Source organism: Lycium ferocissimum, chromosome 12 (genome assembly GCF_029784015.1).
Source record: "Lycium ferocissimum isolate CSIRO_LF1 chromosome 12, AGI_CSIRO_Lferr_CH_V1, whole genome shotgun sequence".
Classification (NCBI taxonomy): Eukaryota; Viridiplantae; Streptophyta; class Magnoliopsida; order Solanales; family Solanaceae; genus Lycium; species Lycium ferocissimum.
Window position 1 is genome coordinate 30887295 of NC_081353.1, and position 26486 is coordinate 30913780.

The 26486-nt window shown below is 35.7% G+C and overlaps 2 protein-coding genes across 5 annotated transcripts; both read right to left on the reverse strand.

Moving 5' to 3' along the window:
* Positions 1–15: 15 nt before the first annotated feature.
* Positions 16–8313, reverse strand: LOC132039199 (uncharacterized). Its single transcript, XM_059429736.1, has 11 exons — positions 7972–8313; positions 7297–7572; positions 5312–5374; positions 3705–4151; positions 3490–3561; positions 3235–3360; positions 2512–2727; positions 2324–2371; positions 1404–1565; positions 702–863; positions 16–198 (listed from the first exon to the last, which is right to left on the reverse strand). The coding sequence occupies exons 1-11, from the start codon at positions 8311–8313 to the stop codon at positions 55–57; spliced, it is 2058 nt and encodes a 685-aa protein (XP_059285719.1). The 3' UTR covers positions 16–54.
* A 1580-nt stretch (positions 8314–9893) lies between these two features.
* On the reverse strand, positions 9894–26424 carry LOC132040118 (replication factor C subunit 1). 4 transcript variants are annotated; one of them, XM_059430735.1, is made up of 24 exons: positions 26341–26415; positions 26156–26211; positions 25621–25696; positions 24758–24874; positions 22038–22613; positions 21893–21960; positions 21586–21661; positions 21452–21513; positions 21230–21366; positions 18500–18705; positions 18213–18401; positions 17985–18106; positions 17708–17915; positions 17257–17310; positions 16552–16721; positions 14327–14417; positions 13327–13508; positions 13178–13217; positions 12972–13096; positions 11352–11424; positions 11183–11275; positions 10857–11100; positions 10405–10452; positions 9894–10276 (listed from the first exon to the last, which is right to left on the reverse strand). In XM_059430735.1, exons 3-24 carry the CDS (start codon positions 25621–25623, stop codon positions 10104–10106), a joined length of 3057 nt encoding a protein of 1018 aa, XP_059286718.1. In that variant the 5' UTR covers positions 25624–25696; positions 26156–26211; positions 26341–26415; the 3' UTR covers positions 9894–10103. The 4 variants fall into 4 exon arrangements, with proteins under 4 accessions (XP_059286718.1, XP_059286717.1, XP_059286716.1 ...); XM_059430734.1 differs by lacking the exon at positions 26156–26211 and having other exon boundaries at positions 26341–26424; XM_059430733.1 differs by lacking the exon at positions 26341–26415 and having other exon boundaries at positions 26136–26199.
* Positions 26425–26486: the final 62 nt, after the last annotated feature.

Sequence of the window (26486 nt, forward strand, 5' to 3'; positions counted from 1 at the left end):
TGTAACTATTAAATGAGTGATGAACCTGCAAAAGTGGTAGCTATGGGCATTTATTTATATATCTAACCCCCAGTAATGCCACCAACGCCGACAAAGAGGTCTACCTGACAATTTGTTGTCAAGAAAATCGGTCACCGTTTGAACAGGTACCACAAAATTGCCTCCACCCATTGTAGCTGCCCTTCGCTCGAACATCCTCTGAAATCATACAGTCGAGATGAAAATACTTGCAAGTAAATCAATGGCAACCAATAAAGGTACCTATGTCAGGCTTAGGGGCCTATGGGTAATAAAACAATTATTGTACAAGGAAAGAGTAGAGTAAACCACCAGCCAATCAAAGGTAACAAACAACTTATTGACCAAAGACGAAAACCCTTTAGTTTATACTTATTTTTATAAATAATGTTATGGTTTCTATCTTCTGCCATATCAAGATGATGCCTATTTCCCAAAACAATTTTGATTGCATTGCTTTTAAACATATCATCACATGATACAAAGATCTTCCATTCTCATCCTAATATGTGCATGCCAAGCAAATCAAAGTACACAAAGCAATTAAGCAATCAGCTCAATAGCTTCTCCTTCGAGACACAGACGATTTTTATATGGTCTCACAGAATTCAACATGAACATCGGATTCCAAAAGAGTTCATGCATAACAGGTTTATTTCTACTAGTATGGACACTAGAAGTACCTGAAAGTCAACACCAGCGAGAGGTCCGTGCAAGTCCAAAGCAGCAAAATCCTTTGATGAGACTGTAACAACAAGTGCAGCATTTGCCCATTTAGATGACCGTCGAGAAAAGGACATGCCATTTATACAGAGCTCTGATGGATCTGTACTGGTTAGTACCACCTGCCAAAATCTTGTCAAGTAAATTATATTGAAATCTACATTGAAGTCTATCAAAAAAAAAAAAAATACATGTCTTTGGGATATCACCAACTTAACATAAGCATATAAAAGTTTATAGCTGTTGTCATCACTCATATACAATGTCTATTATGAACAACATGAATGAAAAGTTCCAAAACCATGGATTTATGTGCAGAAACGGGACTAATATACTCCCTCCGTCCCAGTTTATGTGACACTCTTTCCTTTTTAGTCAGTCTCAAAAAGAATGACACCTTTCTATATTTAGTAACAATTTGACTATAAGCTTCCTATTTTACCCTTAATAAGATAATTTATAGCCACATAAATATCTATTGCTTATTTTAGACCTCAATTTCAAAAGTCTTCCTGTTATTCTTAAACTTCATGCCCAGTCAATACTTTCACATAAATTGGGACGGAGGGAGTAATATAATTAGGAAGTTGGAAAAGCATAAGCAAATATCGGACCAATCATATATTTCATTCACCAATTATGAACAAGAGGGGTTGTTGTACCTGGCCACCAGGACACATGCAAAACGAGTAACAACTGCGATTTGTTAATCCAGAATTTGAAGGCAAAGCAATATCAACTGCATTCACATATTCAACGACCTTGTAATCAGCAACAGGCACTTTCCCGCGTCCATTTTGAACTTCATTGGCCAATCCAGAATACTGAATATTATTAGACCAAAAACATGAATTATTTTCATGTTAAATGCCAATATAATTGACTTTAGAGACCATGAAATAGCTGAGGAAATGGAAGAACAACTCTGAAGTGCTTGAGTAAAATAGTTAAACAGCACATATAAATGTACCGCGAGGAGAGCCACTGAAACTTTGTTTTCAACTAACAGCCTGTTCGGCCAAGCTTTTTGGGAAGCCAAAAGTGCTTTTCTTTTCTTTTCAAAAAGCGCTTATTTTAGAAAGCTCAGGTGTTTGGCCAAGCTTTTAGGGGAAAAATAAGTGTTTTTGAGTAGCAGAAGAAGTTGCTTTTCAGAAGCTAAAAAAAGTAGTTTTTCCCCAAAAGCACTTCTGGAACATTTTGCCAAACACAAACTGCTACTCAACAAAAGCACTTTTCAGAATAAGCAAATTTTGGAAGCTTGGCCAAACAGGGAATAAGACAGTCAACCTCAAACATCATATTTTGTAATGTTTGATTTTGTCCAGAAAGAGGACCTACAAGGTCGAAAGTACACCATGACAAATCATACAAAATAAGATAATGCCCACTGAATTACTATTGTTGTTTCACTCAAGAAAGAGCTCTTCTTTACTCGACATTGACACAAGGGACAGTCAACCCCAAGCATTTCTAATGTTATTAAAGGAAATCAATCAAACAACTCCTCGTCACGATACAGCAGGAAAAAGCTAATACACTGCATGCAAATATTTTAATGATCGGATTGTGTTCAGTAACAAACCTGTATGCTGTTTATTAGTTCTTGAGGATGCTCAACCCGCAGGCCAACCTGTAATTAATATGAGTTATTAGGAGAATGCCTTGTCATTGGAAACTATAAACCAGCAAGCCAAGCCATAAAGCTATAAGCATAGGTACACTTAGATAAAATACAAAAATTATGAGTATTTAATATGGACAGGAGCTTACAGCAAAATCCTTTTCAACCAGGCTGACCCCATGAGAAAGAAGCATCTGATATGTATCACGTGCAGAATGCCCAACTGCGAGAACCACTGCATCATACCCCAACTGTTGGCTCATGGAGTGTGAGCTGTTATCTCTTGAATCAGAAACTTTGACTCCCACCACATGTTTATCCTTGACAAGTAAATCATCTACCCTTGTTCCAAACTTGACGGCGACCTGACCATATCAGCAAATAAACAAAATTCTCACAACTCTAAAACTCTCATATTTCTTTCCTAAGAGGCATAAGTTGCATATAGGGGTGGCAAAATCAACCCATAAAAACATGACCCGCCCAACTCGTTCAAGTTTGGGCGGGTCATTGACCCACCCAATTATTAGCTCAGCCCATTTCGGCCCATCTAAAAATTAGGCTGATATGTTGTTGACCCATAGAAACATTGTCAAAATATTTTCAAAAAGACTTTTATTTTGTTTGATATGTTATATATAGCCGTAATAAAGGGGAAAAAAAAGTTTTATTAGGTACTTAAAAATTATAAAAGAATAAATAAATAAATTAAAACTTAGTAAGAATTGGGCGGGTTGAGTTATGACCCGCTTTTTAGCCCAACTTATTTCAGCTCAAGTAACTTTTTGGCAGGTCATTAATTTAGCCCATTTTTACTCGCCCAAATTCAGCCAAACCCGCCCATTTGATACCCCTAGTTGCATGTCACTTACACCCAACTCTTCCAGGTATCGCCTGAAATTTTGAAGAAGTGGAACCAATTTATCAGTTCCAAGATGAGGTTTTCCATCAACCAAAATTTTCTGTGGAGCTCCGAAGCAGACCAATGTTTCCAAAACCTGGAATTCAAGATAAAGGATGAATGACAAGGATACCCAACAAATGAAAACGTGTTAATAACACGTAGTGAAAGAATGCAAAGGTAAAAAATCAAAAGTAGTACAAGTTTCCGGGATTAAGCCACTTACTGCTAAAACACTACCGCTGTTTCTTCCAATTCTAGTAACTAGCTTTCCGTCGCTCCAAGTACCTGCACCACCCTGTCACACATAAGTCCTTCGTAAATAAGTAACTAATGAGACCCAATGTCCGTAACACCATACATATACAGAAGCAGATTGCAGAAATTAATCTGAAGAAGCTGGAAAAACCTTTGAAGGAAATAAGTGAATCGGAAAATAACCTCCCCAAAGCAAAAGTTGCTCTCCTCTTGCAATATCCGTCGAACAACCAGAGCACCAATATCACGGCCCCTTTTCTCGACGGCTTCTCCCCTTTCCATCAGTGTAACATCTGCTCCAAATTCAGCAAGCACAAGAGAAGCAAACAACCCTGCGGGCCCACTACCAACAACTGCAACTTTCAGTTTTCTATCACTCGGATAAATATGTGATCCATTGCTGAGATTTCTATCTCCTCTTTCTGAAGTAGTAGTTGCATTCTGATCCGACTTTCTGCAAGCATTTACTATGCTCATTATGTCACCAGAAGTTCTGTCATGAGGCAAATGCTCAATTAAGCCAATTTTGGGTTCCAATTCGGAGATGAATTCCCAAGTACGAGGCTCTAAAATTAGTAGTTTTTGGACATCCACATCAACTGTATATACGAACTTCTGTTCCTTTTGCAACTGCAATAATGTTAACGAAGTAGTTAAGTACAGATACCCACATTGTTCAACTATACCTATTACTCCCTCCGTCCCAATTTATGTGAAGGTATTTGACAGGCACGAAATTTAAGAAAGAAAGGAAAACTTTTGAAACCTGTGGTCTAAAATAACTCAGAGAAATTTGTGCGGTTATAAATCATTTCATTAACGGTAGAGTGGAAGTTTAAAGTCAAATTGTTACTAAATATGGAAAGGTGTCATTTTTTTGGAACTGACTAAAAAGGAAAGAGTTTTAAGGAGCTACATTATCCACATGTATACTCATTATCGCAATTACATCATGAAAAAACAAGATTTAGTCAAGTCTTAACTTGGACACATGCTATTGAAACATTGGAATCTATGTGAATCTTTTGGATTACTTTTTTATTGGTCAATGTGATTATGACTTTCTTTCTAAGTTACATGGACTCGTTTCCGATACCAAGTGTCGGATTCGGCAAAATCTAAATTTAAGATTCCGTATCCGGTTATGGATACGCAGATATTTTTATATAAAAAATAGAGCTATAAAGATATTACAAATTTTGAGAGATATTCTTATGAAAAACATGTATATGAAATAAAAGTACTTCGGTTTATCTGAAACGCTAGAACAACATATATGAAATAAAAGTACTATAATATTGAAGGTATGTCATTTTCCTTATATTAAATCTGTTTTATTTTTAATTTTGAGAAATCAAAATCTCAAAATTTTCCCCCAAATTTGTCGATGGTTGAACAAAGTATCCGTATGTGATTGACCGTATCCGGAAATTGCCGTTCGGCACCCGCACCCGTCCGTATCCGGATAACTTGGAGACAGAAGCAGTTTCTTTGGGTTTTCCACTGTTCCAAATCACATTCCATAGTATGCAGATATTTTACAATGGGACTTCTAATTTTGAGCATGGTCTTCGTCTTAAATGCTATTACAAATTCTAATAGTAAATAAGTTCTTCACAGCACTAAATGGTGGTTGATATTGGACTTTAAGATGGTTGAACATATATTTCTCAAAAAGAAAAAAAAAAAAAAAAAAAGAGATGGTTGAACATATAATACTAAGAAATCGAACCGCAGATTAACTTGATACAGAAGCATTAAAAAAATACAGGCTGATATACAAAACAAACCTTGCGAGCATCAAAAGATTTTCTAACAACTTTAAATGCTTCCTGTGGCAACATTGAAGCAACCTACAAAATAGACAAGAAAAGCACATTTTCACATCAAATACAAAGGTAAACACATAGAAAATACCTAAGCTATATATATATATATATATATATATATATCTTTGACCACCAATTGGTCTTATATGCAATCCTATTTAATCAAGTGCATACTATTAATATCACAAACTTCAATTACTGGACATCAAATACTTCTGTGAGATTTGCACAAATAGGATCATTTGATACTGTTATTTAACTTTTGTCCCCATTTAAGTAAGTTCAAGGTTGGTGGGAAGGGCATAACTTTTGCAGGGGCAAATTATGACCCGCCCCAACATAGTTATGCCTGGTTTCATATCTGCAAAACTTTTAAAACTGGGGACAACATTTAAACACCAATCCTCAAAGTATGCTGTTTTTGCAACTTCTTTACTATAAAGATTTGTCAAATGGACCACCAAAATCAAATTAGGCTACTATGTGAAACTAACTAAACAGAAACTCAAAACCCAATTTTCATTTTGCAATTTCTACTAACCCAAAAAAAAAAAAAAAAATCAAATATACTCTAAAGTTAGCTTTTTTTAACCAGAAATTCAAGAATATTTCTATAAAAATTGCTCAAAATGGGCAACCAAAATACATTAGCCTATCTAAAGTGAAACTAACTAAACACAAACTCAAAACCCAATTTTCATTTTACAATTTCTACTACTTTCATTTCACTCAACAAAAAAACTCAAATATATTCTAAAGTTAACTTTTTTACCAGAAAATCAAGAACTTTAGCAACAACAACATACCCAGTGTGGTGTCACAAGTTGGGTCTGGGGAAATTCAAGAACTTTAGCAAATATTTTAATATTTCTGTAAGTCAGACCTTTAAAGTCAACTTACTACTAAGTGAAACAAACTAAACACAAACTCAAAATCCAATTTTCATTTTGCAAGTTCTAGTATTTTCTACTACTTCTCAACAATAAAACTCAAAATATATTCTAAAGTTTACTTTTTTTTACCGGAAATTCAAGAACTTTAGTAATTTCTTGGAGTGAAACATCAGGAACATCTAAGAAATCTTTTCCAGGGTCTTTATGAACTGAAACACTGAGCTTAGATAGTCTCCAAATTCCTTCAAATTTGTATTTAACAGCATAACAATAAAATTTGACTATCAATTGATATTTATATGTGTCCTATCTAACCAAGTGCATACTATTGACATTACAAACTTCAAATATTTGACATCAAATATTTTTATAAACATCCAACAAATGTACCACCAAAATCAAATTAGGCTATCTAATGTGAGACTAACTCAAACTAACTAAACACAAACTCAAAACCCAATTTTCATTTTGCAATTTTGACCATTTGCACTAAACAAGAAACTCAAATATATGCTAAAGTTAACTTTTTACCGGAAATTCAAGAATATATATATATTTTTTTTTTATTTTTTTTTTAATCAAGACTGGAAATTCAAGAATATTTCTATAAAAATTGCTCAATATGGGCAACCAAAACCACATTAGCCTATCTAAAGTGAAACCAACTAAACACAAACTCAAAACCTAATTTTTATTTTCAATTTCTACTACTTCCCCTCAACAAATTAAAAAAAACTCAAATATATTCTAAAGTTTAGTCCTTTTACTGGAAATTCAAGAACTTTAGCAACAACATACCTAGTGTAGTCCCACAAGTGGGGTCTATAGAGTGTACGGCTGTACGCAAACCTTACCCTTACCTTTGCGGAAATTCAAGAATATTTCTGTAAAATTGCTCAAAATGGCAACCAAAAATACATTAGCCTATCTAAAGAGAAACTAACTAAACCCAAACTAAAAATCCAATTTTCATTTTTGCAATTTCTACTACTTTCACTCAACAACAACAACAACAAAAAGAACTCAAAAATATTCTAAAGTTAACATTTTTACCGGAAATTCAAGAACTTTAGCAATTTCTTGAAGTAAAGCATCAGAAACACCTAAAAAATCTTTTCCAGGATCTTTATGAACTGAAACACTAAGGTTAGATACCCTCCAAATCCCTTCAAATTTGTTTTCAACATCAATTTGAGTTTCTTCCTGTTGTTTTAACTTCTTTTTCTCTGATGGTATCTCAATTTTCCTCTTCTTTTTACTCTTTTTTGAACATGTAATGCAAATGGGGTTTGAGTATAATGAAAAAGATTTAATTTTTATAGAAATATCCTATGTTTGCATACCTTTTAGGAGTAATATTTATATAAAGATTTGTCATATGGACCACCAAATCAAACTAGGCTACTAAGTGAAACTAACTAAACACAAACTAAAAATCCAATTTTCAGTCTTGCAATTTCCACTACTTTCACTCATCAACAGCAACAACAACAACAACAACAACAACAAAAACAACAACAACAACTACTACTCTTTCTGGCTAAGGAATGGAAAATCTTTCTCCTGTTACATGAATCAAGTTCTCATTTTATCCGGAAAAGCCCCTTTCCAGCTGACGCTGTCAGTCCACTAACAGCGGTATACAATAAGTCAGTACAGGAAGGGCGCGCGAAATAACAACAACAACAACAACAAAACTCAAAAATACTCTAAAGTTAACATTTTCACCGGAAATTCAAGAACTTTAGCAATTTCTTGAAGCAAAGCATCAGAAACATCCAAAAAATCTTTTCCAGGATCATTATGAACTGAAACACTAAGCTTAGATAGTCTCCAAATCCCTTCAAATTTGTTTTCAACATTAATTTGAGTTTCTTTTTGTTGTTTTAACTTCTTTTTCTCTGATGGGTATCTCAATTTACCTCTTCTTTTTACTCTCTTTGAACATGTAATGCAAATGGGGTTTGAGTATAGTGAAAAAGATATAATTTTTGGGAATGTGAATTTGTGGTTTGAATTCAAGAATGAAAAATTGGAAGGGACTAAAATTTTAGTTGAAGCCATTGACATGGTTTAAAACTTGGAGGAGATAAGATTTGAGTTGATATGTGAGGGGTTTTAGAAGGGGTTTTTGGTTTGATAAGAAAATTTGTATAAGCTGGAGAATTATTGATAGGGGATAGTAGGGGTGTTTTTGGAAAATAAAAAACATTGAATCAAATGGAAAAATATTACTTTGCCTGTCTCAATTTATGTGGCGTCATTTGAATAAGTATGAAATATTTTTAAAAAAAATTAAAATTTGTAGTTCAAAACAAGCTCTACATATTTGTGTAGTAGTAAATTATCTCGTTAAGGATAAAGGAGGAATTTCATAATTAAATTGTTTCTTACATATTGAAAGGTGACTTCCTTTTTGGATAGTCTGAAAAAAAAAGTGTGTTAAAAAACAGGGACAGAATAAGTAATATTTTTTGTATGATTTGGTTTTGATTTTTAATTTCAAAAAACCAACAACTATTGATTTGATTTTGATTTTACTTAAAAAAATAATAAAAACATCAAACCAAATTAATTATATAAAGACCTATTTAAAATTATAATTACTCATGTTTATGTATTATTTTTATATATATTTTTTTTTTAAGTTACAGTACATGTTAAACTTTTGCACGCATATTTTTGTATTAAAATCCACTCAAATCGAATGTTGGTACTATTTTACTCTATAAAATGAAAAATATAGTAATGGAAAAGATACAGTTGTCCATCTTTTCACTTTTGAGCTCATTTTACTTTCCTATATTACTTTATCTACAAAGAGTGGCGCCTGTAAGCCTTCTAAAACGTGGCAACCAATTGAGCTTTAACAAATGCTATTATTATGAACTTAATTTTCCTGTAATGATCATGGGTTCGAGTTCAAGCCATGGAAACAATCTCATGAAAAAATGTAAGATAAGACTCCGTGCAATAGACTCTTATAGTTTGATCCAACCTGAACCCTGCACATAAGCGATCTGAACCTGTGACCATTATAGGAAAATTAAGTTCATAAACATGAAAAGCTCTCTTTATAAGAGATTTCTTCATTCTCAAGACACAAATATCATATGCTTATTTACCCTAATATTTTTTTTTTTTAATCTTTAACATATCCTTTGATGACGAAAATAGGACAATAGGAGTATCCCATCCTCGAATCCTACACCAGATTCCCGCAAATTATGATTAAGTGATAGTTACTCCTCCATCATTAATCAAAGGTTTCAGTTCGAGCCTTGAAAATAAAATCGTCTTTGGTAAGGAGCGTTAAACCCCAATTTGGAACTTCCCGATGTGAGTCCAAATAAGTCGAGATCCAAAAAGAATACTGAATGTGGGTGAAAACCAATAGAAAATGAAAAATTGGGTAATATAGAGCCTGTTTGGATGGGGCTTTTGGCTTATTTTTGTTATAATTATGACTTTTGACTTATTTTTGTTATTTCGACTTAATAAGTTCTTAAAAGCACTTTTTTTTTCTTATTCAAATACTAAAAAAGTGCTTAAAAGCTATTTTGGCTTAAAAGCACATGAAACAAGCCAATCCAAACCGGTTCATATTAGAACGGAATGAACGTGGCAATAACAATATAAAAGCCAAAATCTGAGAACAGAACCAAAACTATTAACAGAAAATAGACACACATCAATTGCAAGTAGAATATACATAGATCAACTTAAGACCCATTCTCTTTACACAAATTAGCTAAACAAAGTTTCCAAAATGCTTCTTTTCTCAAGGTAGAAGACCCGGGAAACTGCAGCTTCCGATAGTTGTAACAGACAAAATTAGGTCAGGAAGATGTTTTCGGTTTTCACCTCTTTCTCTTGGCACCAGCTCCAGAACCCCGGCCACCTCTCTTACCCGAGGATTCAGCGCTTCCTTTCTCACTGTTATTAGAAGTTCCTCTTCCTCTTCCCCTTCCTGCAGAAGGCTTCTTGCCACCTGAACTCCCGGCACCCTTCAAGTCCATGTTTACTTGGATGCCTGTTGTGAACGAAAAGCAGATACAGGGACAGACGAGAAAGTGTGTTAACAGGTAGAAGACGGTCAGACAGTAAATAAATTGTAGGAAAACGCAGAAGAAAACGGGATTGTTCTAGAATATCACTAACCCTTCGAGTTGAGACTCTGTAGATCAGACTGCAATTTTTTCTCAACATCTGCTTGAGTTGACAGAAACAAGCAATAACATCATTAAATACTGCTCCCAATTAGTGTACAAGAATTACACTGTTCTCCTATAAAAGAGAAATGTCATGACCGCAGATGTTCTGAAAGAACTGGTAAAATTCGAAAACTATGCCTAATGAGAAGTACCAACTTCATTGAAATAAGAGCAAATATAAAATGCTTACTGCAAAGACACTAAAGAAAAAGACTATAATGTACATGATTTCTGTGAACTGCTATTGCAACCAAATGTAGATTATAACAATTCTTAACAATAGGATGCAACTCATACCGAAGTAATTATCTATCTTTAAGATTCATCAGCCTAACTGCTAGGTTAAAATATTGAATGGCACATTACCATGAGCCCTTTTAATGTGAGTAGGGGTTGTACCTATGTCTTCTGTCTCTGATGAGTTTTCTTCATCTTCAGCAAGTGCTTCACCATTTTCTTCAGCTAAGCCTTCATCTAGTGGCTCCAGCATCGCTGCAACGCGCTTCTTGGGAGCTTTTTTAATTCCAGGAAGAGTTATTAAATCTGCCGTGCGGATAACACGTGAATTGCTTCCTTTTTTGTATGCCTTTGTCAATGCAGCTTTCACAGCAGGCTGAACACCATCCAGAAGATTCGGATGTCCCTGGTGCAAATGCAATCAACACATGAGCAGATTTTAAAACTGCATCAGAGGAATTTGGAGAAAATTGAAAACAATTGTATACCTTGAATTTTGATATCTCCACAATATTATCGAAGTCTTCCTGGCTTATAGAGTATGTATCCATGAATTCCACAACGTTCTCGACTGCTTCATCCTGGGAATTACATGCATATATAACTAAGCAAACAAATATACACAATGAAATTCAGGTTAAGGATGAATAATCCCACCTTAGGCAGCACTTTTAATGGATCTGTCAACTTCTTTGTAAGAAGTGTAAAGTAGTCAAGTCTCAGGTTTGCCCTGAAATGTATGAGAAGATATATTAAGCAGCTGCCACAAATGCAAAAAGACTCTTTCTACAGGCTAGTGGGGGAAGAAGTGATTGGAAAGAACTTTGACTGACTTCCAAATATTGGAAGAAAAAATGTACAATCAAAAAAGTGTTTGTAAATGTTCCAGAAGAAATGAAACAAAAGATATGGTAGAGCTAGGACAGTTATTGTATGCTATGTTGCTCGGACCCGGCACTTTTGCCGTCGTACCCGTGTCGACACGACACCGACACGGGTTAGGGTGCAGGATTCGTGTCAGATCCGGTCAAATAGAGATTGGATACTTTGACCAAATCAGCCAGAAAAAGTAGCATGGGTAGAGTCTGAAAGTGTGGGCGACCTCCACAGAAGAAGAAAAGAGGTTGAAAACTGCCGGAAAAGTTCACCTGTCGGCGCGTGACACTGACACGCTCGCCAACGCTGACCGACAGTTGGCGCGTGACGGCCCGTGCAAGGTCGGTTGCGGCTGGGATTTTCAGAGATCAGGTCGTCAGGAGTCGATCTATCTCATGGTGTGTTAGGGTTTATGAAAGGGGCTGGTATGAAGGGTATGTTATCGAAGTTGGTGGGTTAGGATTTATGAAAAGGGTATGTTTAGGGGGGGGTGGCAGGCCCAAGACCATTATAAGCTCCTCAAGAAACTTCTATATAACCTATGATAGATAGGTATGTATTTTCCCTAACCCTAATTCACATAATTAGGGAACAAACTAATTCTGTTTAACAGTTTGAAAAAAATATTAGTTTAAGGAACCAAATAGAGATTTTTTGAAAAGATAAAATCAAGAATAGAAAGAATTGAGAACACCTAATTTACATTTTTACACTTATATTTTTAGAATTTTGAATTATTTTTTACCGAATCCCCGCACCCGTATCCGTACCCACGAATCTTAAAATTTAGATCATGCCGAATCCGACCTCTAGATCCGTAACCGTATCCGACACCCGCACCCGAGTCCGAGCAACATAGATTGTATGAGGCCTGCCCAATGCCAGATGCAGATGCAGAGGCGCATAATAGATCGATATGAACATCATGAGCTGTCCAGTAATAACACAAACAGGAGAACCCTGCTATTGGTAACCCTTCAAAAGTTCTTTTGTCGACCATTAATTCTTTTAACAATTTAACGCTGCCCATGCAGAAGAGGAATAGGACAAGACATCGCATCATGGAAACCCCATTCCATAAGAAGATTATCTATATAAGTCTGACTTCAGCTACACTTATGTAGGTATTGATAAAGAATCTTAACAAGTTCTTTGTATTTTGGAAAATAACAAAGAATTAGAAACGAAATTAAAAACATCATAAGATGGAGAAAATTAGAAAACACTGATAACAATAAAAGAAAACATGTGCTCCAATTGATTGGATTACTGAAAGAACTAAGTCTTTGACAGCTAATGTAAGACTACAAGATAGATCGAATGAAATGAACATGTATCAGGTTAGATGAACAATGAGAAGAAACTAATATGTCAAATATGTTAAACTGAATACAGAAGTACCTTCCCAAATATGATTCACGAGATGCGAGTAGGTGAACATGCAAGTCCTCCAAAATTCGGTAATTCTTTCCAATTGTAGAGTTCTTTCCTAGCCAGCCACCAAACCTGTTAAAGTTGCGTTCTCCCTGCAATATTTAACACTCACTATAATTTAGGAGGCCTCACACAAGTGATCTCAGAGATGGAGAATAAGAAACAACAATCACCTGCTCAAGAGTCTGTCTCTGTCCGCGCAACAAAGAAGCACTATAATGAGGGAGGGAAAAAACAAAAACGATGAAAGAAGCCACCAGCATTATAAGACAAAGTTAACTTAAACGCAATTGAACTCAAGAAGCTTAGAAAATTTTCTTACGGAATTATGCAAGACGAAACGCAACCAGCTGGAGAAAGTTGCCACTGTTGGTATCTTCGAATCTGTACATTTATTAGGTCACTATTTGCAATAGAGTCAGCAGCATGTGCAATTAAGCTCATCCGCTTTAAACCATCATCATCTTTGCCAGCAGAACTTGGTTTGTAATTGAGATAGTTCTCCTGCCATCACATTCTGAAAAAGTTATACCAAAACATATGGAGGTCTTCTCATAGAATATTTTAGACCATCGAGACACTTTCCCTAAGATTTTCAATCCTAACATACCAATGCCAAACCTATACCAAGTAACAGAAAGAGGACGTACACACATACTGCTGATAAGCATGAGCATGGCAAAAGAAAAGGAAAAAGGAACAAAAAAAGAGTGAACCACCGGAGGCATACAGTCAGCTTTATACTACAGAACCTTTTGCAACACTGCCCAAATATCTTGCAGGAACAAAGCCCTTCAGAACTTTTACAGACAACTGTCTTCTCTCGAACACAATTTAGTTATTAACATGTGGAAATAGAGCAACCTAAAAAGACATAAATTAAGGATGGAAGCAAGATCATTAAAGTAAGCACATACTTCCGTAGCTATCATATAACAGCAGTAGTATCTTAGAGAATAAGAACAACTAACCTAGAGGGCTTAATTATACTAGCTTAAAATAAGATACAAGATTATTGCCAAATGTTTGTTCAAGGCATGTCATTTTAAGATGAATGATCAGTTAACAAACTTGGAAAATTAGTCTGAAAGAGAAGCTAATTATGACAGACAAGATGGAATCTGAAAAAATTTTAAAAGAAAAAGGAAAATAACAAAGCGACCGGTTTCGATTGATACAATTCTACTTGAATGAATACTCTCAGTTCTACAAGGTCTCAAAGTGATATACAGAAAAATGAGCAGGGACATATAAAAGAAAATTTAACTCAAATAACAGTAAATTTCAAGAAGAAATAGTAACCTTATGGAGTCTTAGAGTACCTGTACAAGAAGCGGGACAAGATCTGGGTCGCTCATACTGAGGTCAATTCTTTGATCTATTTTCAAGTTCTTGGCGTTAAAATCAAACAGCCTATCAACACAGAAACAAGCACAACTGGTCAGTTAAAAAATTCCATTTATGTCAATACCTGAGCTTGAAAGTACGATGCAATAGCAGTGCATGCTGTAGTCACATGAAATTACTAAAGTGAGATCATTCATTAGGCAATTGCAAGGTATATTTGGCAGAATTTGAAGTATACACAATAAATAGAGGAGTCCACATCTCAAGAATATGTAATTTTGTAACAAACTGCAATATCCAAAGCAAGTGACAAAATATACAAATTCTATCAGAGAGCAATGTTCAAAGAAGCTGAGTACTAATCCTATACTCCCACAGGACATGTTAATAGGGAAGTTCTGCTTAGTTTCAACCATACAGGTATGGTGAGTGATGTGAAACATCAAGAAAGTACTTGGGACTCAAAACCATGGAACCGAGCTTTAGAATTTCAGCCAACGCATCAGGTTGTATAACAGGGATATCACAAATACCAGTATATGGTTATGAAAACAGAGCTGTTATATTGCCTAAAATCTTGCCTTTCGGAAAATAGTACCAACACATCAAAATGATGCATGTTTTGTCTCAAAATAGTTTTAAACTTGTACCTCTTGTGTGTCAGTTTAAATGTTTAAAATTCCAAATTTCTGCTTTAAAATGTCATTTATAAAGTCAACCACATTCCAACTGGACTTGCAATCTCTAGTGACATTTTTCTAAAACTCTAGATGATGAAAATGAGGGGTACTTGATTGATTGAAATGATATTCAAAAGAGGATCTTTGTTTATCAGTTATTATATTTATTCCTAGACAGCATATTGATTTGTGGCTTTCCTATTTATTGTTTTCACCAAACAAAGTAGCTATATGACTTCCATTGTAGGTTGTTAGTAAATCATATAGAATTGATAAGTGATTCTAAAGACAGAAGGGGTTCGTTTTAGTAGTACTTCGAAGGGGAAAAAAAAAAGTTGATCAGGAAAATCCTTACAACAATTACTCCCTCCGTTCACTTTTACTTGTCCACTATACTAAAAATAAATTTTCACTTTTACTTGTCCACTTTAGCATATCAAGAGAAAGACAAACTTTTTTTTCTTGTTTTACCCTTAACATTAATTACTCATTTCCAAATCATTTTCCAAGTTCAATGAGTCTATACACTAATTAATATGGGTATTATAGTAAAATACATACTTCATTTATTAATTCTTGAGGGGCATGCACAATCAAAAGTGGACAAGTAAAAGTGAACGGAGGGAGTATATAGAAGAACTCCACTCCTTTAGAAGCTGTAACATGAAGCAGAGGAATCAAATTGCTGGTCTTAAAGAGCCAGGTGAAGATTCATTCAGGAAAAATGGGGTGGACCTGGAAGATCCACACTATTGAACCAATCCAAAAGTAAACTATAAGTACTAAAACTAAAAGTAGATTTATTGAGCTCATTACACAATACGTAATGTTGCCCCCTTGTAAACACCTCACAGCACTTTCTGGTTGCTGGTCATTTAATACAGTACCTTTTAACGATCGAAAAAAAAGTCTTCATAAATTCACCTCCCCATCCCCACGTCAAAAGCAGGCAATGGGAAATGCTTCTGTTTTCTTCGATGTTAGACTTCACTCTAAATTTCCCATAATCTATCTCACCCACTCGGCATCTCTTCAAAAAGATGATTCACATATATAGCTGGGTAAGGACAAATGACACCCAAAGTTCTACGGCTTTTGTTTTTCTCTTTCGACTTATTTTCCACGATAAAGAAACTATGCATTTACATTGTGAAAAAAAAAAAAATGCCAAAAGAAAGGAAAAAAAAAGTAGAAAAAAATCACCAATTAGTTATATTGCGAAGGTTTATGGCAACATATAAATATGGATCTCCCGTGAATGAACTATGGACAGTAAGTAGGGAGGTGGCTTTTTTTTTCTTTTTTTTTTTTTTTGCTGATTGGTTTAAGTGCTTTTATTCCAACTATTACTAGTTATTGATTAAGCTGTTCAATAGCACAAGGTAGTGGAAATAGTCACTCCTGCATATATTTGGGAACAAAGCAAAGAGAAAATCCAACATAGCAATCCATATGTGGGGAAAAACTAGACATAATATGGTAACATACTAGAAAGAAAGTTGAATCTAAGACATGCATACTTTTCTACAGCTTTGAACGGTGAGATGTCTTCATCCTTTGAACTGCTTAGAAGGCGTTGTCTTATATCATCGTATTGGATCACTGACTTGGAGAGGCTCATGTATTGCAATTGATTTAGAGCCATACGCATATCTCCCCCAACACGGTCTGACAATTCCTCAAGAGCAATCTAGAAATAGAAAAAGAAGAAGATAAACAATCACGAATCTCAGAAAGTTAGCAGATATCTGCCCAGACAACAAAAAAGGAATTATTTGTCCCCTGTGTTTCGTAGGAGCACCACCAAACTGTATATGCTTTAACACATTTAAGCAGGAAAGATCAAAGATCTCAACCAAATATGTATTGACACAAGTACATGTCGTGGTTTCCACCACAGGTGCAAATAGAGAAATGTTTTAATTGAACAATTATTTTTGGATATTCCTTACTTGATTTTTTTAAAAGAAAAGAACTCTTATTATTTTCTCCATAAAAAATCATAGGTCTCCATCTGGGTGTTTCGGACCTGGATTACTTTATCATGCATTCAACAAACCAACAATATCAAACCAAAGTACAACAGTCCACAAATGTGGACAAGTCAAACAACATTTTATCGGGGATGATGGCTTTTGAACTCAGACGACAGTACCAAATATTACTAACCACATTTTCTTCAACATGTAATAGGAACTTAAGTGAGTCATTGAAAGAGAATAAACCTCATTGACTTGAATGCCTTCAGCATTTGCCACTTGCTTTAACCTCTTTGCCATCTGTCAAAGAATACTCTCAATATTAGCCATCAAAATTCCAACCAATATTTTCACCTCGTGTCTATCATAAAAAATCCAGCAGGGAACACCAGAAACTTTGTTTATATTGAAACATTACTGGAGCAAAGGATAGCTTGGATTTTGTCCATAACGTGACAGTATGTGGAAGGTACACTGACTAGCAAAAATATAGTGCATAATTTGGCGAATACTAAGCACTAAAATAAAATCAAGTAAAGATAACTGACTGTTAGAAGAATGAATATATTATCCAACACTTCCTACTTTACTTATCATCTTATTATTGCTCTTACGCATTATTTTTCTCACCAGGATAGCTAGTTTCAATAGGAACATCCACAAAGAAATATTAAAAAGAATAAATATTAGACATGACCTGCTGCTTGGTTGGTTTTCGGAAGACAATTGGTAGGCAATAATTGACAAGGCTCTTCAATTTCTGACTGTACTTATCATTGCAAATGCAGATAATAGGAATTTTCGAGATCTTGATGCTAGCAATAAGATCGGCAACACCACCTCTATCTCCAGCAGACATGCCATCAACCTCATCCATAATCAGAACAGTCTTCTGATGGTGCGATCTGCAATCACCAATATGGATTATGACATATCATAATCTGATGTGAGCATTCAAGACAGCAAGGGTATACCTGCCAACATTAGCACTTAGGGATTCATTGCTAACAAGTTCTTTTATGGAATTAGCAGTACTTCCACCAATTCCTTTCTCAATTTTTGAATCAGCCTTTCCACGACTATCACTAGCATTTACCTACACATATAAAGGTACTGTTATATTAGTCCAACAGGAAACAGAGAGTAAGTGAAAAATGATTAAATTACAGACCGGAAATTTTCACCGTTTAAAAGAAAAATACCTCGATGGTTTGGAAACCCAGTAACTGACTAACCACCTTTGCTGATGTAGTCTTCCCTATACCCGGGATACCACTCAATAGAACTGCTTTTTTAGCACCAGAGTCATTCGGTTTTTTCCCCTTCCCCTTACTAGCTGCATTTAAAAAGTGCTCATCCCAGCTCTCCAGCCAGCGCTGAATCTGTTCCACCTGAACATGTACCATATAGAAGGTAAAGTCACTCCAGGTAATATCTTTTAATTCAAAAAGCTTATCCATTAAAGAAAGAAAGCAACATAGAAGAATACCAGTGACTTATTTCCTATTATGTCTACAATAGCTTTGGGCCTGTATTTTTCTGTCCATGGTAGTGAAGACTCTTTAGTTTGGCCTTTCCTCGTGGCAGGAGATGCTCTACTCTTGGCAGGAGATGTACTACTCTTGGCAGGAGATGCAACAGATGTCAATTCTTTGGCAGCTAGAATCTTTGTGGCAGTGCTTCCAGTTCCATCACCTAAAAAACCAACATTGTCGCATTTTAACCAATGAAGGCCCAAAGTCAAGAATGTGAAACAATCACCTCAGTATAAGAGGTACCAGAAATACAATGCTACATTGTCTGACGGACTTGACATCCCCATCATTCACCAATCCAAGAAAAAGGGATCAGATGCATTTTCTCGTTTAGTTTGTAGAAGTAAGCTAACATCGCTCAGGTGTCTAGTCTATTAACAGGCTGCCCCCGTCGCTGTCCAGGATGTCAACAACGTTTCCATTCTACATAAACCACTCAGTTGTTTATGTTTCTTCCATCTGATTTTGCGTCGCACACTTTCCTTGTTAGTTTATCTCGAAAGATTGTCACGTCTCTGTATTTTTTTATTTTTTTTTTAAGAACTGACAAATTCTGTCACGTCTCTGTATTTGGAATCTAATAAATCTTATCATTACCATTTTACCCTTTAACATGATTTGTTAGAACCCAATTGATATAAATTCCAAATATTATGAGAGAGAAACATGAAAGGACAGATGGATCTCTCACCACCTTTCAGTTAATTATTGATAGTCGGGTAATTTTGGTACTTTGCATATATTCAGCTTATGTGGCAATAATCTTCCTTTGTTTCTTGAACTTTGTGCTGAATAAAACAATAAGACGGAGGGAGTATATATTAGCTTTCAGCACTAATATTACTATTACCTTCAATACAGCCCCAATTGATGTACATACCTTTAATTCCAGTGCTTTGTAACAAACTAATTTTGTGGCACAAACCAAATGTTTTTTAAAGTGAAATGCGCAAATAAGCAACAAGGTCCATGGGCTTGAAGCGAAAAGCAAGGATGACCCGCAAGCTTCTTTGGAGAAAGCGCACAATTTACTAAAGATTAAACAATACCAAACATATATGAATTTAGTACTATAATAATCAAATTGCAACTAAAATAACAAACTTAAGTATCCAACATGAAGTTCATATTAATCCAAGTGCTCAAATTTGAGATTCCAACAATTGACGGGTTGTGATTTGGATCAGTTTGTGCATCATGTTAAAGAGATAACCCCCCCCCCCCAATTGCTTCTTCGGTATAGGCGACAAACCAATGGCTCACTTTTTTTCTAAGGAAAGCGGGTCATTTGGAGAGAAAGAAACACGTGCGCTTCTGAAAGTGTTGAGTTGAACAATAGAATAGGAGTTGATTATCCCGCTTATATAGAGATTTTGTACCTCCTCAGTACTTTACTGATCAAAACAAAAAAAGTGTTGGAATTGAATTTGTACATTTGAGGAATAGCTTCTTATGCCTTATCCTCATTTCCTTTTGGTGCACCCATGAGGTTCCTTTATGTATAGAAGATTAGCAGGGTGTTTGGATTGGCTTTTAAAAAGTAGCTTATAAGCCAAATTCCAAAAGTAGCTTATAAGCCAAATTCCAAAAGCCAACTTTTGGCTTATTTTTGTACTTTTTAGTCTAAAGTAAGTGCTTAAAAGCACTTTTATCTTTCCCAAACACCACAAAAACTAGAAAAGAGCTTAAAATCCAATAAGCACTAAAAATAAGCCGCTTTTGAGCCCTATGTTTTATAAAATTAATACTGGATAAAATAAAATGGTTGTTAAGCAAATCTAGAATCTGCTTCTGGAACTATTTGGGGTTAAATGGGTGATGCCAAAGACTGAAAACTTGCTGTCATGCTGGGAAGGCAATGACAGGAACAAGGACTTGAAGAAAACCTGGAAAACAGATCCAGACGGTGCTAGGGGTGGAAAGAAATGCTAGGTGTTTTGAAGGCAAAGCAAGTTCAACAAAATTAGAAGTACAGGTGTTTGTGTTTACTGGGTGTGTAATGTGGGCTACAGTATGATAGATTCATGGTTTGTTCGTTATTCCTTTTTTGTTTGGCTTTGAATTGCTTGTTCCTATGCCGAGGGTCTACCGGAAACAGCCTCTCTACCTTGGTAGAGGTAAGGTCTGCGTACATTCTACCCTCCCCAGACCCCACTTTGTGGGATTTCACTGGGTATGTTGTTGTTGTTCTTTCGTAGAAGGGAGCCTACTTTTGTGTGCGCCGCCATCTTAGTGTTTCTAGCATTGTCTTTTCTTATTGAATCAATTCTAAGAATCTTAACTTGTAGCAGACGAAATTTAAAATGTAAATGACGGTTTTTATGGTCCCAATCATTTAAATGGAAATGGAAATTGATGATATTCCTTTCTTCTTATTTTTTTGAATCAAGAAAAGATTGATGCTATCTTTTTCTTTCAGTAAACCATTCAGACTTTTTGGCATTCCCAAGTAATTCTTGTTTTCATGAGTTCCGTCCGACATTTATAACATTCTCCTATTTTCTTTTCTTTTTGAAGTGCCTACTGCCTACAGAACTTTAGAGGCATTGTTAAAAAATATCATAAACCCATTCATCTCTAAATACCATAAACCCATTCATCTTTTACTTACGACTGACTACATCCCTAGAAATAAACAAGTCATTAAAAATATAAAAAGGAGAGCAAATGAGAGTTAGAATTACTTTTATTCTGTGAATTTCTCTTTGCAGAAGAAACAACAGCGTCCACAGATTTCTTTGACTCGGGTGGTGTAGCTGACTTTGATTTTTTCGATGACCGGATCTTTTCAAACAAACCATCCTCAGTGAGAAATGCAGTTCTAGTAGCAAAAGTATAGGATATCAACATTAGTTCAGTAACAAATGAATAAGGAAAATGAGAATATGCATTGACATTGGACTAACCCAAGCTCCTTGGCTTTAGAGGATTTCCGTCCCTCGATGTCTTCATCGCATAAAAGATAATTCTGCAACAGAAAAGTGTGAAGGACACCGTAAAACAATTAGGTTTAGCAAAGATTTGTAAGCGCAAACAATACCGTTTTCTTGCTAACAGATCCTGTGACACGACCACCGTGGCGTTTAATCAAATCCTCAGCTTCTTCTCTTTCTAAACTGAAAGCATGAGAACCGAATGCATGTCAAGCTCTATGCCATTCACATATCCAATCCCGAGAGAAGTTAAAGAAAGTAACACGGATGAAAAGACTTAACCTTCTACATAGTGCACTCTTACAGTGAGTTCTACATGCTTATAAGCAATAAAGATATATGCAAAAATCCCTGTGCTTATCCCTACAGGCCATAATATTGCTGAACAATATGCTAGCAGACTCAATGAGGTACCTGTCTAGAGTTCCACTAATTACAAAAGTCAAACCAGCTAAACAGTCTGGGGCACCTTCAGGGACTTCCTGCGAAGTAGAAAGACCACAGTTTATTAACTCAGACAATTTTTACCAAAAGAAATTAGCTTCTGCAATTTTTCTACCTTTTCCCCCTTGTGAGGAGGGTCTTTTCTTTCACCAAAATTCATGAAACCGCCCCGTCCTCCACCACCTCTGCCTCGTCCACCACTTGGTGCTGCAGATGGTCCTTTACCAGCACGCCCACGTCCACCAGATTTGGTGTCCTTGACAGCTGAGCCATCATCATCACTTTCATCAAGAGGGACGCCCTTTCCACCGGTCTGAGCTGCCCGTCCACCACGCCCTCTTCCAGCAGGTTTGAGGTCAGATTTTTTGTTCTTAAGATCGTCGTCACTTTCATCACTTATCACATTTTTCCGCGCAGATCCCCTTCCAGATCCACTTACCGACTTTTTGCTGGGAGTGACATTTTTCGATCCCGTCGCAGATGCAGGCAGTACAAAGTCGTCATCATCATCAGCTTTGTGAATTCTTTTCGCAGCTGGTGGCTTCTCATCAACTGATGAACTTCCACCAGCGTTTTGAGTTTTTCTTTTTGCTGATACTTCCTCAACTTTTTCTTCTTTTGCCTTCACCTTGTCTGTAGCAAAATATTTACTAGTTTTCCTTCTGCCAGCAGTATCTTGTCCTTCTTGTACCTGGTGCCCATAAAATGGAGGAAAAAAGCAACATTAACAAAATAGAAAAGAGGCTGATGTCTTCCGTAAGTTCTAAAATTTCAGAAAATTGCATTTGATGATTCCAGTAGAAACTTTCCACCATCTCAAAATTTCTACCTACTAACTACACAACCCAACAGTGAGATAATTAAAAAATTTAAAGATCAATCATATTCTACAGGACTAGTTGAAGGTGACCAGCTTTTTGTTTTACTGCAAAAACAATAGAAACAAGGAGTTAATGTTCAGAAGTTTAGAATTCTTAATATAGGACACTAAGTTTTTATGGAAGCTCCACATGATATTCAGATTAGTTCAGTTTCCCACTAATTTTCTACCATACTTTCTATTACTCTAACGATTCTATGAACAGCTGAAAAGCCACTACCTAAAGGAGAGATCTGCCAATTGCCTTGACTCTGAAGTTTTACAATTAGGATTTCCCCAGAAATCAGTAATCAACATATCCTATTCTTTCTTAAATGGTTAGGTAAGCGATGAACTACATTCATGAATCTTAAAAGAAGAGCTCAAGAGCTGAATTCAGTGGGGTCCGGCCATATATGCAAAGGATTGTTTCCATTGTTATCATTCATTCTCTTTCTTCATAGTTCATTTTTGTCTTAAAATACTTCAGACCCTTCCAGGCACTAGGATGGTAAATTTCATGGACTTATTGAAGTTATAACAAAGTCAAAGTAGCAGCTAAAACAAAAAATCTCTCTTCATCTAGACTTGATATCATAGTATATCACTTTCTGTCTTCATCCATGCTTTACGCATTTTTCCTCCCTTTAAACGAGTTTAACTATTTGCACCAAATCCACAAAAAAAAAAGGGGGGGGGGGGGGGGGGGGGGTCAATTCTAACTCACTTGTTAGATTCATCCTTTTTTTTTTTTTTTTTTTTTTTTTTTTTTTGATGACAAGGGAACCCGCAGTCGCTACCCTTTGGGTGCGCACAGGGTAAACCCCGCTTTTGTGCAATAGCTCGCAAACCACACAGAAGAGATAACCCGCACTAGGTAAGCCCCGTGGCGACGAGCTAGACCCAGAAGGCAAATCCCCTGCTTTTTGTAGGCAGGGAGTTTCGAACCTGAGACCTCCATTATGGAAGCCCCATGCTCAACCAACTGAGCCACCCTTGTTGCTTTCAAGTTTTAGGAAAACCATTCTAGCTAGTAATCCGTTTCTTCCTCAAATAAGTCCATTCCATTTCTTTTTTTCAAGATGAGTTCGGTATGGAGGAAAATATCCAATTTTCTCATATTCGGTTGGTCAAAATTTTTGGAAATTATTTTTTCGGGACTGGTCTACCATGACTTTCTCGCTTTTGGTATTTGTGTTATCATATTGTTTTCGATATGCTTGGCCCTATCTGACCTTTTGTCTTGTTTTCCTCTTATCTTCCTCTCTTCTCCTCTCTCTTGAGCCGAGGGTCTTTCGAAACAGGCCGCCTACTCCTTCAAGGTGGGGGTTAGGTCTCACACTCTACCCCTCCCTCCCCCGCACATGGTGGATTTATCGGGCTTGTTGTTGCTGTTGTTGTATTTTTTCGGGAAACAAGTTCCTTAAAAATGAGGAAAATGACTTCCTTAATGGTAGTAGGGAAAACAAGTCCCACAAGTGGCACTCCACATTGACTGCCTCCTCCCCAACCTCGAACTCACCTCATCCCCAACAGCCCCACCCCAACCCACCGCCCCCAGGCCCCCACCACATAGTATTTGTCTAGATTATATATAAATGGTTTTAGAATAATATTTTTTGCTTACGTACCGAACACAAGAAAATAAGTAAGAAACCCACATATTTTCCTGGAAAACATTTTTCATGGAGAACATTTTCCTTCATACCAAACACACCCTCAGTTTCTCATTAAATAACTCAAGTAGAATCGCAGGGTCAAGGCAATCGATAGAAAAGAAATTAGTCTCGAGAAATCTCAAAAAAGAAGCAACAAGCCAGCCCCACCATGCCAGGCAGTCAGAAAAGTTTCCAAGAAATAGAAATAAGAAACAGGTAACTTTTTTGAGACTAGAAACAGGTGACTACATTATCAAACACTTAAACTAACCAGAGTACAACGAGAAAGCAAGTGAACTCCAGATACAAAACACTTACCAGGTTTTCTGGCTTTGGACTAGCTGGAGAAGGCTTTTCTGCAGCACTATTCTTGGACAAACTCCCATTACCCGCACCTTTGTCATGCTGCTTCATGAACCATTTCCTGATATCTGACTGTATTATACAGAACTACACTATCAACCTCTCAAGCCATGCATCTCAAACTCTAAATAGTTGAAGAACACATACTTCAATCTGGAAACTCCAGAAATCACAACTTAACACTTGCTATCTGTTAAAGGTATAATCTTTTCTTATAGGGTAAATGTGCAACAGTATGTGCTTGGGGTTTTTTTTTTTGATAAGGTAAGTATTTTATTAACAAATGTGCTTGGGGAAAGGTATAGTATAAAAGTTGAATTGCACAAAATACCCAAATAAGATCCTAACATGCGCATACCACAAATCAAGAAATAGTCAGAATTCCATGTATTAAAATCTCACAAACTACCTAAAGTTATGCAAATTAGCATTGTCAAATGAATGGCTTGAAATATTTGGGACATCCAAGGTTAAAAAACAGTATCAATAAACTATATAGATGGGAAAAAGATGATTTTTTTTTTTTAAACTAGCATTTCTTATATATTAGTGCAAGACAATGTACAAAATAGTACTTGGAAAATTAGTTTCGCGGAGATTTTTTTTTTTTTTTTTTGAATTTGATTTAATTAAGCATTTTAAAATGTGGGACAAGTTAAAATTGATACAATACAGCAACTATTAACATGGGCATATCACAAATCAAGAAATGATCAGAATTCCATGTATTAAAATCTTACAAACTACTAAAAATTACACAAATTAGCATTTTTAAAGGTTAAACAAAAGTATGAATAAAACTGAGACATAAGTATTACCATTTTTTTAATGACACCCAATATCTTCAATTAGCAATTCCCAACTCAATTTCCACTTTTATCTTCAAAATGCCACCTAAAGACAAATAAAAAAACATAAAAACAGATTAAATCAATGTATAAGTAATTTCTTTATACAGACCTCAAAAACCAGACAACTGCATGGAAAAGACTAAGCTAAAATAGGTACAATACAGAGAAAATTAACATGGGTATACCCCGTGGCGGAGCTACATGCATCCAAGTCGCCGAAAAATTACACTGTGTAAATACCTAAAAAGATTCTTTTTTTTAAATGTATATATACTATGTGTTAAACCCCTTTAATTTCGTCGTAAATTTACTTTTTTATATTTTGACACCCCTTAGTAAAAATTCTAGTTCCGCCACCGGGTATACCACAAATCAAGAAAAGGTCAGAATTCCTTGTATTAAAATCTTACAAACTACACAAAAATGCAAAACAGTAATGTGATAAATTGGCAATTACTCCTCAAATGTGACATAAGTATTACCATTTTTTTATGACACCCACTATCTTCAAATTGACAATTCCTACTTCAATTTCGACTTTTATCTTCAAAATGCCACCTAAATACAAATAAAAAACATAAAGACAGATTAAATCAAATACAAAATGATAAATTGAATAAATGTATTGAGTAATTTTCGTTATACAAACCCACAAAACGAGATAATTGGCAATTAAGAGCAAATTACCATTAGCGGTGTAGGGTTTTTGAAAATTGAGACACTTTGCCACTGTGGGTTTAACTGGTTTATTTGAGAAATTGATTTATTTTTTTGGAGCTTACTCGGGGTTTGAGCCAAGGTGATGGGCTTAGAGCAGTGTAAAAGGTCCAAGC